General features: G+C 39.2%; 1 protein-coding gene across 6 annotated transcripts in view; it reads left to right on the forward strand.

Moving 5' to 3' along the window:
• Nucleotides 1–15,476, forward strand: part of kcnip4a (potassium voltage-gated channel interacting protein 4a) — a 119,882-nt gene extending 104,406 nt beyond the window's left edge. For 5 of the 6 annotated variants that reach the window (XM_087177917.1, XM_023421067.2, XM_023421069.2 and 2 more), the window contains 7 exons: nucleotides 4,388–4,512; nucleotides 11,224–11,293; nucleotides 11,859–11,929; nucleotides 12,677–12,784; nucleotides 13,297–13,401; nucleotides 13,499–13,561; nucleotides 13,649–15,476. In XM_087177917.1, coding sequence (XP_087034043.1) covers nucleotides 4,388–4,512; nucleotides 11,224–11,293; nucleotides 11,859–11,929; nucleotides 12,677–12,784; nucleotides 13,297–13,401; nucleotides 13,499–13,561; nucleotides 13,649–13,696 — 590 coding nt within the window. In that variant the 3' untranslated portion in view covers nucleotides 13,697–15,476. Of the gene's footprint in view, nucleotides 1–3,050; nucleotides 3,149–4,387; nucleotides 4,513–11,223; nucleotides 11,294–11,858; nucleotides 11,930–12,676; nucleotides 12,785–13,296; nucleotides 13,402–13,498; nucleotides 13,562–13,648 lie in introns of those variants that run through there. The other variant, XM_087177918.1, reaches the window with a different exon arrangement.
• Nucleotides 15,477–16,363: the final 887 nt, after the last annotated feature.

Raw genomic sequence — 16,363 nt, forward strand, 5'->3', positions numbered from 1 at the left:
TTTTTCTTTGTTTACAACCCTCAGAGGGCCTTCAGTTTCATTCTCTTGTATTTGCTGCAGGGCAAAAAAGGCAAAGGCAGCTTTGTTACTCAGAGGTGGCAAAGAATTACATTTCTGATGAGCTGTTTCGTCAGCTACAATCTGCCATTATAGAAGCAGTCATTCAAGAAGCTTTTTCTTTTCTTTTTTTCTTTTTTTCGAGGAAGGCAAAAGTATGGCATGAAAATATGTATGTGTGTGCACGTATTGACTGAATCGGTAACATGTAAAATGTGTACACGGTACAGAATCCTCTTGCTGCATACTGTATACTTGATTCTTCAGGACAACAACGCCCATTCATGTTTTTTAATAAATTGGAAACAAATGATGCAGCGCCAGCAAAACGGTGAACTTTGATCTTTGTGGGTAAGGGTGCAGGGGCACAGCACAAGCTGCTCTCTACATTATCATACACATACTCAAGCGTCAGATCCATTTTGTCAATAAACTAAAAGGGCAAACATTAATCAGACAACCATGACTGCATGCTCTTTTCCTGCCTGATTAAGCACTGTGTCACTCATGCTGTTTTATTCCACTTTAGAGATCTTTTTTTTTTTCTTTTCTTTTTTTTTAATGCCTGCATGTTGGTTCAGCTTTCAGTTCTATTAGTGATAGTACAGATCATCTGATTTCACTCTTTCAGTCACAGGGTTTGCACTGCATCCCAAACTCACTGTTCAAGTGCTGAGGAATCCACTGAAGCCTGTCCTTGAGCTAGAAAGGATGTCTCAGTGTAGTACAGTAATGCCTCCAAATACAGCCAGCTTGCTGTCAGGGCTAATATATCTTGGAAACAAAAGCAACATCTGTCTAGTTCAACCTCAGCGAGGGCACTCAGACGTCTCTTCTCCACTCAGGAAGGGAGGTGTGTGTCAGGCAGGTAACAGGAACAGATGAGAGCTTCACTGAGTCCCTTCATCCTCTAAATCTCAAAGTTATCGTGTCATTATAGAGGGTGATGAGAACTGGCCTAAAGCTGACAGCGAGACTGTCAACAGTGTCTTTTATAGCTCACAAATTTGTTGTGCACCATGATGTTGGTCATTGTGTACACTTTGCCAGTTCTGTGCCAAGAGCTTTTAACCATCTGCTCTTTGTCTACACATTATTTAACTCTAAACACTGTGAGGGTGAAAAAGGCTGAGACCACAGCAGATTTTGACTTTGAAACTTCTCTGCCAGGGGTCTTTTGCCAGGTTGCTGAAAAAAATATTTGGCAAGACTTTGAAATCATGCTTTAGGCTCAGTGTGGTCAAGCTGCGTTCTACCTCAAACTGAGCAGTCTCTCACATTCATCACTTCTGACCAAAATGATAAAACACACCAAAGAATAACACAGATAATCACTGATTTTACTTGATATAATTTGTTGCCATGGTACCCACCATTTATTTCTTTTTGCACCCTTGATACTTGCCCGACTGATTCTGTGAACTCAAACTTCTCACTCAGTGCACTTTAATAAACAATACAATACAGTAGGGTCCAAAAGTGGTCACAGACTTTTGGATCCCGCTGTATATAAGTAAAGAATTTAAATTTAAATTTTTAATTTGATATTGATTCATATAGCCAATATGAATCAATAGAAGTAGATGTTGATAAGTTTTTAAGTTGTATTGATTTTGCACATGGCTCAGGATTTTCCTACTGATCACCTTGTAGAACTAACCCACTCTCACACCACAAGCAACCTTTTCCAGGCATCCTTCTTCTCTGGCACAGTAGTTGTACAGAGAGCCATTCTTCTCCTCACACCCAATTTTTGGCCGGACCTCCATGATTTTGCCAAACTAGGTTACAGATTTATGACGCCCTTTTCACAGTCTCTATTCCATGATGTAATTGTAACCACTTTGTCCCTTTTTAGCCCTGGTATATAGAGGCCTCTTATAACTCCCATCGGCCATCTTGATGTTAGGTTTACTAGTTACAAACATGCCGTGAGCTCTAGCTCTGCTATTATTTTTACCTGCGCATTGCAGCCTTGAAATTAATTAAGTGCTGGTGTGATTGACAAATGGTTTTCAGCACTCAAGGGCTCATCTGAACGCCCACGGCTGCCATCAAACCTCACACTAAATCTTTCAGAGTAGCCGGGAGCGGGAGGGGAAATGGACTTGTGTGCTTTTAAGCAAGCCTGTGAACTAATAACTTATAAACTTTCATACTCAAGAGCTGTGCTACATGTAACATTAGAGAGTTATTTGTGTATTGTGGTCATCAGTTCACACCTTGGATACACCACTTTTGTTACACCTGTGTTACAGTGTTACAGTGAGGAAAACACTCGTTTGTCAACCAGCATGTTTGGCTATGTGTGAAAAGAGCAGACACCAGATGTGATATTGAATTACACCCTGACATGACGTCAAAGGCACCATATCATATGTCTTTTACACTGATGACCTACAATGTGCGAGGACACTCGTTAATAAGTCATGTGACCCAGTGCTCTACTTTTCATGACTTGCAGTGATTCCATATTTAGGCAGCATGCTAACAACTCAGATGGTGACCATAAACATTATCTGCTAAACATCTTTATTGTCATTGTGAGCTTATTACTCTAGTAGGCTAATGTTAGCATTTAGCTAAAAGCACTGCTGTGCCTGTGTACAGCTTCACAGATCCGCTAGCGTGGCTTTAGTAAGACTCTATAGTAACGCTAGTTGTTAGCCAAATATCAGCGGCTCACAGTTCTTTTAACTCAAGTTCATTCCTGTCCAGTTGTGTATGTGCTTAAGTTAACTTATATAATTTGTGGGATTTTGAAGTCAGCCAATTTGAAGAAGTCATCTCTTGCTGCATTTGGAGCTGCCTGGTGAAGCTTTAATGTTACAGTACGAAAGTACTGTGTTGTTGTCCTGAAGAACCAGCTATGAGAGATATACTTCTGTCTATATGAACTTTAATACACCCTCACCCCTTGCATGTCCAATTTTCCCAGAATGCACTCAGGCTGTCAGTTGCGTGGGTAAGAGCTAATGCTGTATTTCCCAGGTTACCCTCAGATTGTCCACAAGCGCGGGGTGAGAGCTCGACTCATGAGGCTCTTTCCATGCTCCACAGCCAAAAAGCCATCCTCCAGTAATCAAAGCAAGTGGCTCTTCCAAGGCTCTCTCACTCTCTCTGTCTCTCTCTCTCTGATGATTTTTCTTTGGTTGTTATCTAAGATGCTTTTCCTTTCTGTGGCTTTTCTTGGTAAGGGGGCACACACTCAGTATAGGATTTAGTCACACATGATTGCACGAGCTGAAGTTCAGCCACAACATTCATTTTTAGAAATCCTTTTTACTTGCTTTACATTTCACATCGAACATTTTGCTCTTGTAGTTGTAGAAGTAAATAGATGCTTTTTGAATGTGTGAAATTATGTGATAATACCCAAAGATTAGAGTATTTCTTTTGTTCATTTTCTTCAATATCTTGTCAAAATGTTTTTATTTCCTCCATTAAAATAACAACTTAAAAAACTATATATGCATGTTGCAGAATATTTTCATCACATTCATGTGTGGAACACCCACATTGTATATCTGAAGTTAAACAAGGCAAAATAAACACATAAACACAAATCTACTATTTGCACAGCTGTAAGTATGTCACTTCTGGACTAACTCGACAATGAAACCCAAAAAGAGGAGGGCATATCGCCCAACATCACCGCCGACTGCAAAGCATCAGCTCCACAGCAGCAGGTTAAATGTGGTCTTTTATAATATGTAGTCTTTTGGCTGTGGGCCACAATAAGACCCTTGGAGCTAATGAGGCATTCAGACACTGTGTCACACTTCAGGTATATGAGAAGGCCTGCGCCAACAAGGCAAGTCAAACGCTGTGCTGCGAGGACAGTGCAGTCTGTGACAGGGCCTAGACAGCATCTGCCATCATTACAGCCCCATTAAAAAGTTTCACAGGGTTCAGCTGCACTCCTTCATGAAGAGGCTCTCTACCACAAGGACTTTGTTCTGGGGTCTCAATAACACTAATTACCACTGCTGTCGTATTTGGCGTAGAAGAAGAGGCCTTTCACGTTTTTGTTTGGTTTTGTGTAGCATTTGGAAATAAAAGGAGCTGATATAATGAGGAGAAAGGGCTTCAAAATTGATTCACTTGAATGGATTTTCTTTGTTATCATGAAGGTTACCCAGACTTTATGGCCATGTCATGCCAAAATGTGGCATTTTGGATAGAGAAGTTGCAAATGTCCAGGTTTATTGGCTCTCTTGGTGATATTTGGGGGTCTAATGGGATGTCTCAAATTCTAGCCCCAGAAATGTTAATTAGCAAAGACTCTTAGCATCTGTTCACATCTGACCTTCTTCCTCCTCCTTTCCAGACAGCGTTGAAGATGAGCTTGAACTATCTGCAGTCCGCCATCGCCCTGAGGGCTTGGAGCAGCTTGAAGCCCAGACACGTTTCTCCCGCAAGGAGCTACAGATCCTTTACCGCGGCTTCAAGAATGTAAGTGACGGGGCCACCATGCAACCTCAGCAGCATATATAATGTACAGCTCAGTGGGCTTTGTTCTCTCCTGGACACCTCTCTCTCTCTCTCTTGAACATCAAACCTTGTTTTTCTTTGATTATATTTGATTTATTCTATTACAACCCTCTGTAGTTGGCAGTGGTCTTTCTACTCGAGTCTCCGCAAACAGCTCCACTTCTTCTAGTTCTCATCACTACTCAGCTCCACTCTGCTCGTGTAGCAATAAAATGATAATCATGCATTTAAGAAATGTAATTTTGCTGAATCATCTGCATATTGCACTAAATGTTATCTAGTCAAATTGTGCTTACCACAGGAAATTGGAATTTCTGTACATTGTTCATTGTGCCAGGGATAATTAGGTCATACCTCGAACCGATCCAGGAAGATTACTAATGAGCTATCCAGTTCATGCTCCTCGAGAGCAACCCACATAAAGCCACCTGACTTCATTGTCACCTCTAGTGTGAAGCGTAATGAGATGACCCAGAATTAACTCAACCCAAATTGTCTGGCAATGAAAGAGAGGAGCATAGCGAGAGCCCTGTGATAGTGAAATTCCCATGAGGCTTCAGTTTCCTGTTGAGCCTGCACTGTGCTCCAGCCAAGTCCCTGCAAAGCCTGCCCATTAGTCTGCTTCCACTTGAGACAGCGTAAGAGGTAAGAAGTGGATTAATGAGGCCTTTAATTTGTGCCACACACTTTGCCTGACTTCCTGTAACGCTGAGGGAGTGGATATTTCATATGTTTATAGACACACAAGCTTTTTTTTTTTTTTTTTTTTTTTTAACTTTGTAGATTTTACATTTTATTTTTAGCCACATTAGCGTCATCAGTTCGTTGGTGAGTCCACCACTTTCCCTCCAGACATTCATGCTCCCAAGAGGATGAAGCCTAATGACTGCTGTGGTTTTTTTCTGTATGTCAGACTTTTCACTTATCCAATGAAATATCTACAAGATGTCTGGCACAAAATTTTGAAAATGCGTCAACAACTATTTGATGGATTGCAATGAAGTCTGGTGGAGGTGTTCTTCTAACTTTGTTGATTCCCTTGATTTTTCATTTAGCTCAAAGCACCTCTGTGTCTGAGTACAGCCTCACAGAGACATTAGTGTCTGCAGATTCTTAGTCTATTTAATAGTGTGAATACACTTGCTTTAATTTTTAGTTTTAATTTACTCACCTTCTATAAAATTAGACAGATGTTGTTGAGGCACAGGTCCAAATTGGACAAAGACAAGGAGTCATGGCACTTAAATTGCAGCTACTAAAAAGCTTCTGTGCATCACTTTGCTGTATCCATAGTGAAGCTCAGTTTTTGAACTGCAAGGGTCAAACAGCTTGTCTCTGCTTTACCTCAACCCGGTGACATTGGCAGAATAAAGGTAAAGCTTTTAAGGCCAGCCAGACTAATTGAAACTGGCATAGTTCCCATGATGAGAAATCTGGCCCTTTGTCCTTGGTGTCCGGGGTTTCGAATGGAGTCAAATGTCTCTAATGCAGGTGACAGAATGACCCTCATTTGTCTTGACATCAAATTTTACAAGTCATTCATTTGTGCTCAAAGTAGAGCTTTGACTTAGATCCAGCAATATGTCTAGCAGGGACCAAAACAAGACCACTGAGGCTCTGTCTTGGTCTTAAGGTGGAATTTGAGCAAAGGTCAATCTAACGATATGAGAGAATCCACTGTCTCACAGATTACTTGACCCCAGAATACAGGAAATAACACAATATTATCCTCATGTCTGGCTAAATCTTCTGGGCTTTCACAGTTCACAGTCCGGGGCATTGCCTCGGGCATTAGATTAAGATCTCTCAGTTTCTATTCCATCAGTGATGATGTTCACAGGTTTATTTCATTCCCCGCAGTACTTATTGCTGCATCACTTCACGAGTCTCAGAAAGGAATTTCATGCCTGGCTGGTTTTGCATTTCACAGATTGTATTTGTGATTTTTATTTTCATGGAAGAGCTAATTTTACAAACATATCATGACATGAATACAAATACATCTTCTGACCTCTCACTCTGTCTGATGAGACTGGCACAAATAATGTGCAAAATGGAACAATATCCGAGGGCAAGTAGAAAACTACACCCTCATTTACACAACATACCACATTATTCGAATTGCTCTTTGTCCATTATTTTAATCTTAATTTAGGTAGATAAACAAATGTATACATATGAAAAAATCCAATAAAAAAAAATGGGAGACAAAGATATAGAAAACAACTATATGCAGCTTGACTATAACCTTGTGTTTAAAAAAATGTAGGTGGTGTGTGATGATGAATGAGAGACTTATTACTAGAAGAAAAGAAAAACAATCAGCATAAATTTCAGTAGCATCCATGTTAGATGCCTAGCTAAAGTGTTTATATTTTAAATCTAAAGTATCCAAATGTCAGTAATTTTATGTCTTTAATTCAGTAATTTGTTGATCTATCAGTGTTTCACTGATGCAGAGAAAAAATCTTTCCCAAAAGCTTGATTTTAATGACCTATGTAAAGAACTGTGTGACTGAATCCCTGACCTTTAACTAATAGTTTATCCTGATGGAACCTTAAGGCATTTATCAATTGAGTGTTACTATTTTACTGAACTTTAAATTGAATTGCAGGGACACTGTCTTGTACGTGGCCTCATTCTCAATTGAAAAATGGTCTCTGTCGCCGATGTCGTCATGAGACAGAAAACGATCACTTTTACTGACCTTTAACTTTCCCTCAGATTTGTGAGGATGAGTTAGCAAGGTTAGAAGAAGAAGCTGATTTGGAACACAGCCATTCGTATATTACTGTCCCACTTAATCAGTATGTTAGTCGTGTTGACAGCTGTAATTGCCCATCTGTGTACAGACGCACACACAGGCGTGCACAGACTCTACAAGTGGAGGGAAATGGCGTGTTTAAAAATCCCCTTGTACTCACTTTAAGCACTTAATTACAAGACATTTCATTGCGCTGCTTCAACAAAAGGTTGACTGTTGACAGCGCAGTTCAATGCAAAGTTGTAGAACATAAACAATGCTCTAATTAACAGAGGCTCTACTAAACAACAAAGAAATACTGTCTGTGTCAAGTGTACGAAGTTGCTGTGGAGCAACTTTGCTTTTAGAGTGGATATATTTGATATTCTCCCTGTGCTGAACATGTCTGCAGTCTTTGTAAGAATATAACTTGAAATTGTTCATTGAACTGAGAGACATAAGAGAATAGTTGGAACTCCAAGGAAATACAAGTGAGTCATAGCAGAGTGTAAGGTGACAAGATTGATACCACTCTCACATCCGTTTGTTAGATTTAAAGCTTCTGTCAGGACAAGGTTAGATTAGCTTAGCATGCCGCGGTGATGAAGGAATCTTTGGGCCCGGCTAAGAAACATTCTAGCACATAGCCCCCTGTAAAATGTGTAGTTTTTACACCTCTGTTTGTGTACAGATTAAACAAACGAGATGTGGTATTTATCCATGAGCTTTAGAGCTATGGGCAGGCTAATCTTTTCCCAGAACTCCCTTCACTTTCTTCTAGCACCATCATCTGGTCAAAAGTTTAGTTTGTCCAATGCTTTTGTTTATGACCAGATACTTAAACTAAGATACTCAAACTAGTGACATTTCTATCAAACTCAGCCGAACTTGTGTTTAGTGCCAATTACCCAATGATAGTATGCTAACAAACTAAACTAATATTGTGAGCGACTCTAGTTACTATAATAGCATGCTAATATGCTGACATGGTAAACATTATACCTGCTAAACTTCAGCATGTTAGCATGCTGACATTAACATTTAGCTCAAAGTACCGCTGTGAGTGCAGTTTGACAGACTTAGCATAGCTGTAGACTTGTTTTGCTTTAGCTTTGGAAAGAACCAGGCTAGCTGTTTCCTCCTGCTTCCAGTATTTCAGCAGTGCTAAGCCAACTGTTTCCCAGAAGCAGCTTCGGCATTTGGCATACAAACATGTATTATTGTTCTCTGTCAGACCAACATTTTTGAGATTTCCAAGTCGGAAATGAGTTGGAAAAGGTTGGGAATCACTGATCTAACAGAAGAGAGATAAACACTTTGAAAATAACATCCCCCAAAATCTTGAAAATATAAATTGCAAATTGCTTGAATAGTTTTCTCAACATCCTTTGGATCTATACACTGACCCATTGTGAACAGCATTACAAACCACACAGACTTTCAGACTTCATGTAATCAGGTCACAAAAGTATTATTTTGAGACAAGCTTGTTCTCATTCTGTCTGCCTAACCTCCCCAAAATTCTTGACCTCACCTCACCCCACAAGATATGCAACTGGGTCTGTGAGACAACAGTAGATGAGTGTCAGGGGAGTCATACAGACAACCATGCAGCATCCTCTTAGCTTCAAACACAAAGCGCCTGTTTGAAGCAACACAACAAGGTTTCATCTTTATTTTCTCACCCCTTCAGCTCCGCTTCCCAAAGTGGCTGATCAGAGATGGTCACAAGAATTATTATATTGGGAAACCCAGTGTGCCCTGTGATTCTGATTTGCTCCCTCAAACTGAGAGAAATGTATGGAGAAAATGAAATGAAACAAATCACTGGCTGCAGCAAACACATCTGAAGTTTAGTTCCTGAAAACAGAAATGTGATGGTTCCTAAATCAAATTGTTTTATACATCCAATTTTCAGATAAAGGTATAGAATATGTAAATACAGAAGGTATATTTTCGCTGTTTCTCCTTTTTGATTGATGTCTGATACCTGATGAAACTGTATCGGAGAGGTGTTCATGTTATTGTATCCACCCATGTACCGTCTGTTGCTTATCTTTGATCTCCTACAACAACCTCCACCCTTGCAATGTGTTATTTTCTTCTATTAAAAAAAAAAACCCAGACACACACATTTACACATGTGCCTCTTTTATAAATGGGCGGGGCACTTCCTCTATTTCCAAATTTAATATCCTGCCAGAGTGTGTTATGTACAGCATCACATCAAGAACAAACTGAACCTGTAAAAACCACCTGCCTTTGTCACCACGCTGCTCTGAGCAAGGTCATCTGCCATGTCTTTGACTGGCTCTTTTCTTTGAAAAGACACAAAGCATCCTCCTTGGAAGTGTTACATAAGAGAAGTCACTCTTTTCCACTGAACGCTACCAGACAACCACAAGTGGGTGACTTTGGACGACTGTGAACAAGATTTCTATTGAGGCTTGGATGCTTCACATTTTTAATACAACCAAACTGAGCATGAGTGTCTATGTTCCATACTCTGAGAAACTGAAAGCACTGCTGTGAAACAAGATGATGATTTCTACATGCATCTTTACTCATGTCAGTGTATCCAGGAAACTTAGATTTCTTCTACATTCAACAAGTGAGCAACACTTTCTTTCCCTTGATTATTAAACTGTGTCACTGAGTCACATTATAAGCTAAACTGTAAATACCTTTCCCAGGTATAAAACTGTCAACTGCGAATTTATTTTCCCTGGCAAATATTGTATTTTTTAGGCCTACATGTGCAAAACAGTCAAGCAAGAATAAAATCCTGCACTATTTGCAAGGGCGTCATTGCTATGCATGTTTGATTAAAACAAAGAAAAAGAAAAAAGAAAGAACACGATTCCATACAGTTAAACATGTATTGTGGATTCCACTTTAATGATCTTTGAGCAGAGACAGGCCAGAAACTGAAAGTCTGCTCACTGGTTCAACTGCACTGTTTGTGTTGGCAAGACATCAGCCCTGATATCAGCAGGCAGCTGGCTGGCTAGCATTAGCTCAGCGGCAGGGACAGACTGAATAAAGTAGAACCCACACACTGTTTAGTCAACGTCCAAAGCTTCACATCTCGTTATATCAAACAGAGCTCAGATCAGCGTGCAGGGTCTTTTTTCAGTCTCTCCCTCTCGTAGATACGATCTCCAGATTTCTTAAACTGCAGCGGGTCCAAAAGACTGTAATCATCCATGTCACGGTTTATGAGACAGTCAGGATCCAAAGAGGCTAATATAACCAGCTGCTATCTATGTTAATTTTAACATAATTTAATTTTTTTTGTGGAATGTTTTTTTCCACAAAGTAGACATTTTACACATAACCGTGTTCGGCAAGTAACAACCAACACACACAATATGTAGTGCAGATGTACACGATTACTGAGAAAAGACACAAATGCAAAGATCAATCTTGGGATTTTAAGAGTTAATGTTGGCTCATTCAAAAAAAAAAAGAGAGAGACGTGTTGAAAATTTATCCAGCCCTACCCAGCGGTGATGTCATAGTGTACTTGACAATCCCAGGGGTACACTTGATCATCACTGAAGCAAGGCGGGAAGGTCAACCACTGAAGGCCAGCAATAACAATAATGTCTTGTTTTACTAAGGTAATGTTCGGCCACAGTGGAAAGCTGGCTTCTAAACCTGTTTTAATACATGTAGTGTATAAATAAATAAATGATTTGTCTTACATGAGTTCTCATCCAAAAAGGGATTTTAAAAAAATGGTTTAAAAAGATGTCTTCTTCTATGCTGAAAACTTTTCAGTATGTATGCGCAGTGCCCATTTCAAGTTTCAGTTCAAGTTCTATATTGGACCATGACTGACACGTCTTAAACTCAGATTTAAGGAGAAGACTTTAATATGGGGGGGGGCTTTAATATAGACGCTGAATGTCCTTTTGTCTTGCAGGAATGCCCCAGTGGAGTCGTCAACGAAGAAACCTTTAAAGACATCTACGCACAGTTCTTCCCACAAGGAGGTTTGTGCCCACTGCTTTGTTTTGTTTTTCCAGCTTGTGTTGCCTCTTATAGCTGCCTCTTATCTACTCTGTGTGCTGGACTGACACTGATTGTCTTTCATTCATGTTTACAAAAATTGTGCTCCCAAAGTATTTCAAGTTCAAGTTCCATCAAAAACAACGCAGCGACAGTGAGAGACAGAAGAAGAAAGTAGCTCTATAGTGCCAGGGGTTGCTCACTGTTGGTTCTCATCATTATGCAAAGATTCTACCCAAGGAAACAGAGAGAAAACATTAGGAGGCTTTGATATATCTGTTGAGAGAGAGAAAAAAGGCAGCAGTAATATAAATATAAAATGTAATGGCTCACCACACAGTAAACAATGATAGAGCTCTTAGCTTTAAGCTTATTGTTCTTTTCTCTCATTATGGAAAAAAAAAATATCTGAGGATTATTTTCTTTGAGGTTGTTTAGAAAAGCTACAAACTTCCCTTTGAACCATTGTCTTGTTTGCAATAGGTGTAACTGCTGAACTGAGTCTTAATCATGGCAGATTATTCTGATTATAGTTTGTTTTCCTCATAGATGCTTCAACATATGCACATTTCCTGTTCAATGCATTTGACACAGATCACAATGGCTCTGTCAGTTTTGAGGTAAGCCAAGTATTTTCATTTCTTTCTGTCAAAAGGGTTAGAATCATTAGTTTCAGTATCAGGTATAAGGCTAGATGTGGCTTTTTCCATTCTTACAGAGTAAGGTAAAAAAAAATTGCCCCTCATATAACCAAGAATGGAAATTTCAACAATTTCAAAAGAAGTAAACTCTGTCCAGCATTTAAAACTCCCAACAAAAGAACTTAACATGTTTAAAGCTTCAGCACTGTAAGCCTCTAAGGCATTGCACTGGAGCATTATGTAACCTGCAACCCCAATAATTTTAATTTAGCCCAAGCAAGTCTACTTCAGATGCTATCAACACGAGATTAATATTTATGAAGGGGCATAATTTTGCTTATTAGGAGAGAAAAGCTGTCATTACGCCAAACCAAAGCTTCAGCAGCTAATGTGCTGTCCATTCAATTCAAATGTATGAGTATTCCCCAAGGGCAGACACAGATTATGAGACAGCTAATAATTTCAATAGTGAGGTATTTTTGATTTATAGTGTCTGCACTCTTGCTGTTTCATCATTAGGCTCTAATTAATACCTGACATAATATCCCTGCAAAAATGTTGTATGAAATCAGCTGAAATGCCTCATACATTTAGTGAGCACAGTGAATATCTTTGTTACTGTTTTTGTTTATTGCATAGTTTTTCAAGTACTTGTTGTTTACAAAATGCTACTTAATAAATGTGTATATTTTATACAAATATCAGTGCCTCTTGTCTCCACGGCAGGATTTTGTTATGGGCCTCTCGATCCTTCTGCGAGGATCCGTCCAGGAAAAACTCAACTGGGCTTTCAACCTTTATGATATTAATAAAGACGGATATATAACTAAAGAGGTATGTCCCTTCAAACACAAATATACGCCTTTTATATGCAGCCCTAATTTGAAGGCAACATGTTTCGTAAAAGGCTTCAACCAAGTCAAGTAGCCAACTAGCTTTCACACCGGTGGTATATACTGTATATTTGCCCAGGTTCAACAAATTTCACTGAAAGCCGGGAACTTCATGCTCATTGTGGCACTCAAGGAAAAGTCAGGATTCGTCCTCTGAGATCATGGCAATCTATCCAATGGCCGTTGTGATATTTCAGTCTGGACTCAAGTGGCGGGCCAACCAACAAAACTGTACTATCCCTGTAGCCTTGCTGTTGTATGACTGAAAACTGAAAATGACATTTGTTCCTGTTACTATGGATAATCCACAAACCTCACTGTGGATAGTGTTAATATTCACCTAGAGTAACAGGGCCATTGTTTCTGAAATGTCATTCTTCAAATCCTTAAGGGGTAAGAGAGGAGAGTTTTTGCTGTAATTTGGGTGAACTGACCCTTTTCTGCGTGTCGCAGGAAATGCTGGACATTATGAAGGCCATCTACGACATGATGGGAAAATGCACATACCCTGTCCTCAAAGAGGAGACGCCTCGCCAGCATGTAGAAGTATTCTTTCAGGCAAGTCTGGAGCTGGCAGCAGAAACGGCTCTGTGCAATAAAGAGGCTTTTGCAGACCTCCTTTATTTATCATCTTTCTCTCCTCTGTCTCCAACAGAAGATGGATAAGAATAAAGATGGAGTGGTTACCATAGACGAGTTCATCGACTGCTGCCAAAATGTAAGCTGGATACCCCGACACATCTGCTCCCACTGCTGTTGGCACACACTCGCACTCTCTCATTACATTGTGTCTTTGTGTCTGCAGGATGAAAACATCATGCGATCAATGCACCTCTTTGAAAATGTTCTTTAACTTCGGGCCGAGTGTGGAGGCTTTGGAAAAGAACATCATCTTTAGCTTGGCCCAATAACCGACTTGGAGTCATGCTGTGTACAGTGTGCTATGCAGACTTTTGACCATAGATAAATTATTGTTCATTACTGTGGGCCACAAGTAAGAGTAGGCAATATGGTGTGAACACTCTGGAATCAGTTGCCTTTTCAATGGTTTTTATTGAATAAGTTGGAGAAATTTGCAACATTAAAATGAATAGAAAGGAGAGAAAAATAGTTTTTGCAGCCGTGGTTGAATTTTCAAAATGAATACATCTCAACTTAAGTGCTTATTTCCACCATCTGTCTCTGGAGTGTCTTTCTATCTGATCGACACTTTGTTCTGCAACCTGTGTTAGCCCTCCAACATTATAAACACACTGGGAATAGGAGACTTCTGATAAAAGGGTTTCCTCTTCCTCTGTTGCAGCCTTGAGTTGTTTTATTTACTGCCAAGTGAAATCACTGTGACTTTTTAGAGCATCAAAATAATGATAAAAAAAAAAAAAAAACCTGAATAAAATATCTGAGGTAACTTAATATTCGTCTCTGCTCTCAGCTCTCAGCTCTCAGCTCTCGATTCCAGAGTGTTCTCACCCCGGCGTAGTTAACCATTGTGGTCTGTCTTTTTGCTCTTTGAAGGAAGCATTTAGAGAAAAAAAAACACACATACACATTGTACCATTTTAAATTGTATATACTATAGATAAAGCGATAGATAAAAACTCTATGAGAAACTTTTCAACTTTGTTCATGTTTACTTGCCAACTAGAATGAGACAACACAAGGATTGTATTGATGTCAAATTTGGACCATAATATCGATGGTTTGTCTACAGAAGCACACAGGTAGCTATATTTACCATGAGTATAACATTAGACGATATCTTTGTCATAAAATAAATGCTGCTTTCAGTGTATTTCATTTAACCCTATGTATGTATATTCCCTGTAAAGTAAACCATCTATCAATGTTTTTATTTAGTTTTTTAAGCACTGTTTAGTTTACACTAAGAGCAGTGTTTGAGGTTATTTATATGATATTATGGTCATTGTACAAAAGATTGTCAGTTGTACAGTATTAAAATGAAAATTCGCTCTGGGGTGAATTTCAGGTCTTTAGATTTCGTCATGTAATTCACTGTTTTTTAAGAACGGGCAGTGGGGTTTGCTTGTTGATACAAACTTTGTATGATACTCCTGCCGTTCCTGCTGTTTCCCTCCTCCTCGTCCCATGGGCTGAGGTTCAGCTGCCCACACCTATTGAGCCTGATCGGTTCCTGCTGTCTCTGATTAAAGCATTGATTGGCCCCACATGTGAGGAAAGGCATGCTGGGTAGAAGTCTCACTTACTGACTGCCTCTCACTCGTTGGAAAACGACTGGATCTCTGAGTGAAGTGTCTGGACATTATGTAAGTAAGTTAGTGATTGTTTCATGTGTGTTGGATGTTGGATACAGGAAGTATCCATCAAACCAGTCGCAAAACTGACATACTTGACAATTGGACAATATGCAGTGTGAAGAATTTGACAGTTTATTATGTTTTTCATTCAAAGTGTTAATACAGCATGTCACTACACTGTTTTACCAGAATCTGCAGTCACAAACATAAAAAAAAAAAAAATCTCCTCAGTGAGGCATGTTGGTCATCCATTAATTTAGTAAAAAAAAAAAAAAAATGGCGCTTCTTCTCAGTTGTCTTTTTACTCATGTCACTGAAGATAATGTGTATATTTCTCTCAAGAAAACATCAAACCTGCCATTTTTTCCCCCTTGATTTGTGTTTGTGTGCCTTTAGTGTTTGTAAAACTGTACGTTGTTTGGTTTTTATTCTCCGTATGTTTATGAAAAAGTAACTGCATTAATTGGGAAAACAAATCCCTATGACATTACTCGCATTTCAAAGCCCCCCCCGCCACGCCCCCCCTCCCCGGACGCAGAGACCTGCTACTTTCTGAAAATAATAAGGCATTTTTACATTTTTCTGTAAATACTATCCAAAGCTTCAAAGTTAGTGAGCTATTATACGGATGAGAAAATAAAATGTGCACCACAAAAACTTCCAAATTTGTGTGACCTTAGAGGGAGAATGTTTTGTCGTACTGTGATGGTGACAGTATTGATTTTCAGCGAACAAACTTTGCTATTGACGTCGAAAAACTTCACAATGCGAACTGAATGTTTCAATATGAATAGGCGTATTGAAGTGTGAATCTGTTACTTTAGATATGACAATACTACTATTACCCAGCTGCTCTTTTTTCCTTTGCTGTACATTTCTGATAATGGTGCATGTTAAATTAGTTTGAAATGTAATTCATAATGAGATTTGTCTAAATGGTTGTTCAGACAGACCCACTATATACTAGAATTTTTTTTTATTATTGATCGACTTGTGTTCATCCAAGTCCAAAATCATTTCTTATCCAGCAAAGGCAGAGCATGTTGTGAATCAAAAAGTATAAGAACAGTTGTCTGGCTCCCCCTTGTGGTTACAAGAGGATAAAACACACAGAACACAAACATGCTTCTTGCCATCTGGACTCGAAAGAACAAAAAAAGAAATTTAATTCTACATCCACAGAGGTTGTGATCTAATTTTGTGCACGTTTGCCGTTTATGAACTCATTAAAAAAGGAAAGTGCC

The sequence above is a fragment of the Seriola lalandi genome, unplaced genomic scaffold (assembly GCF_002814215.2).
Source record: "Seriola lalandi dorsalis isolate HSWRI2012SDOR001 ecotype SW California unplaced genomic scaffold, Sedor1 jcf7180002054663, whole genome shotgun sequence".
Taxonomy (NCBI): domain Eukaryota; kingdom Metazoa; phylum Chordata; class Actinopteri; order Carangiformes; family Carangidae; genus Seriola; species Seriola lalandi.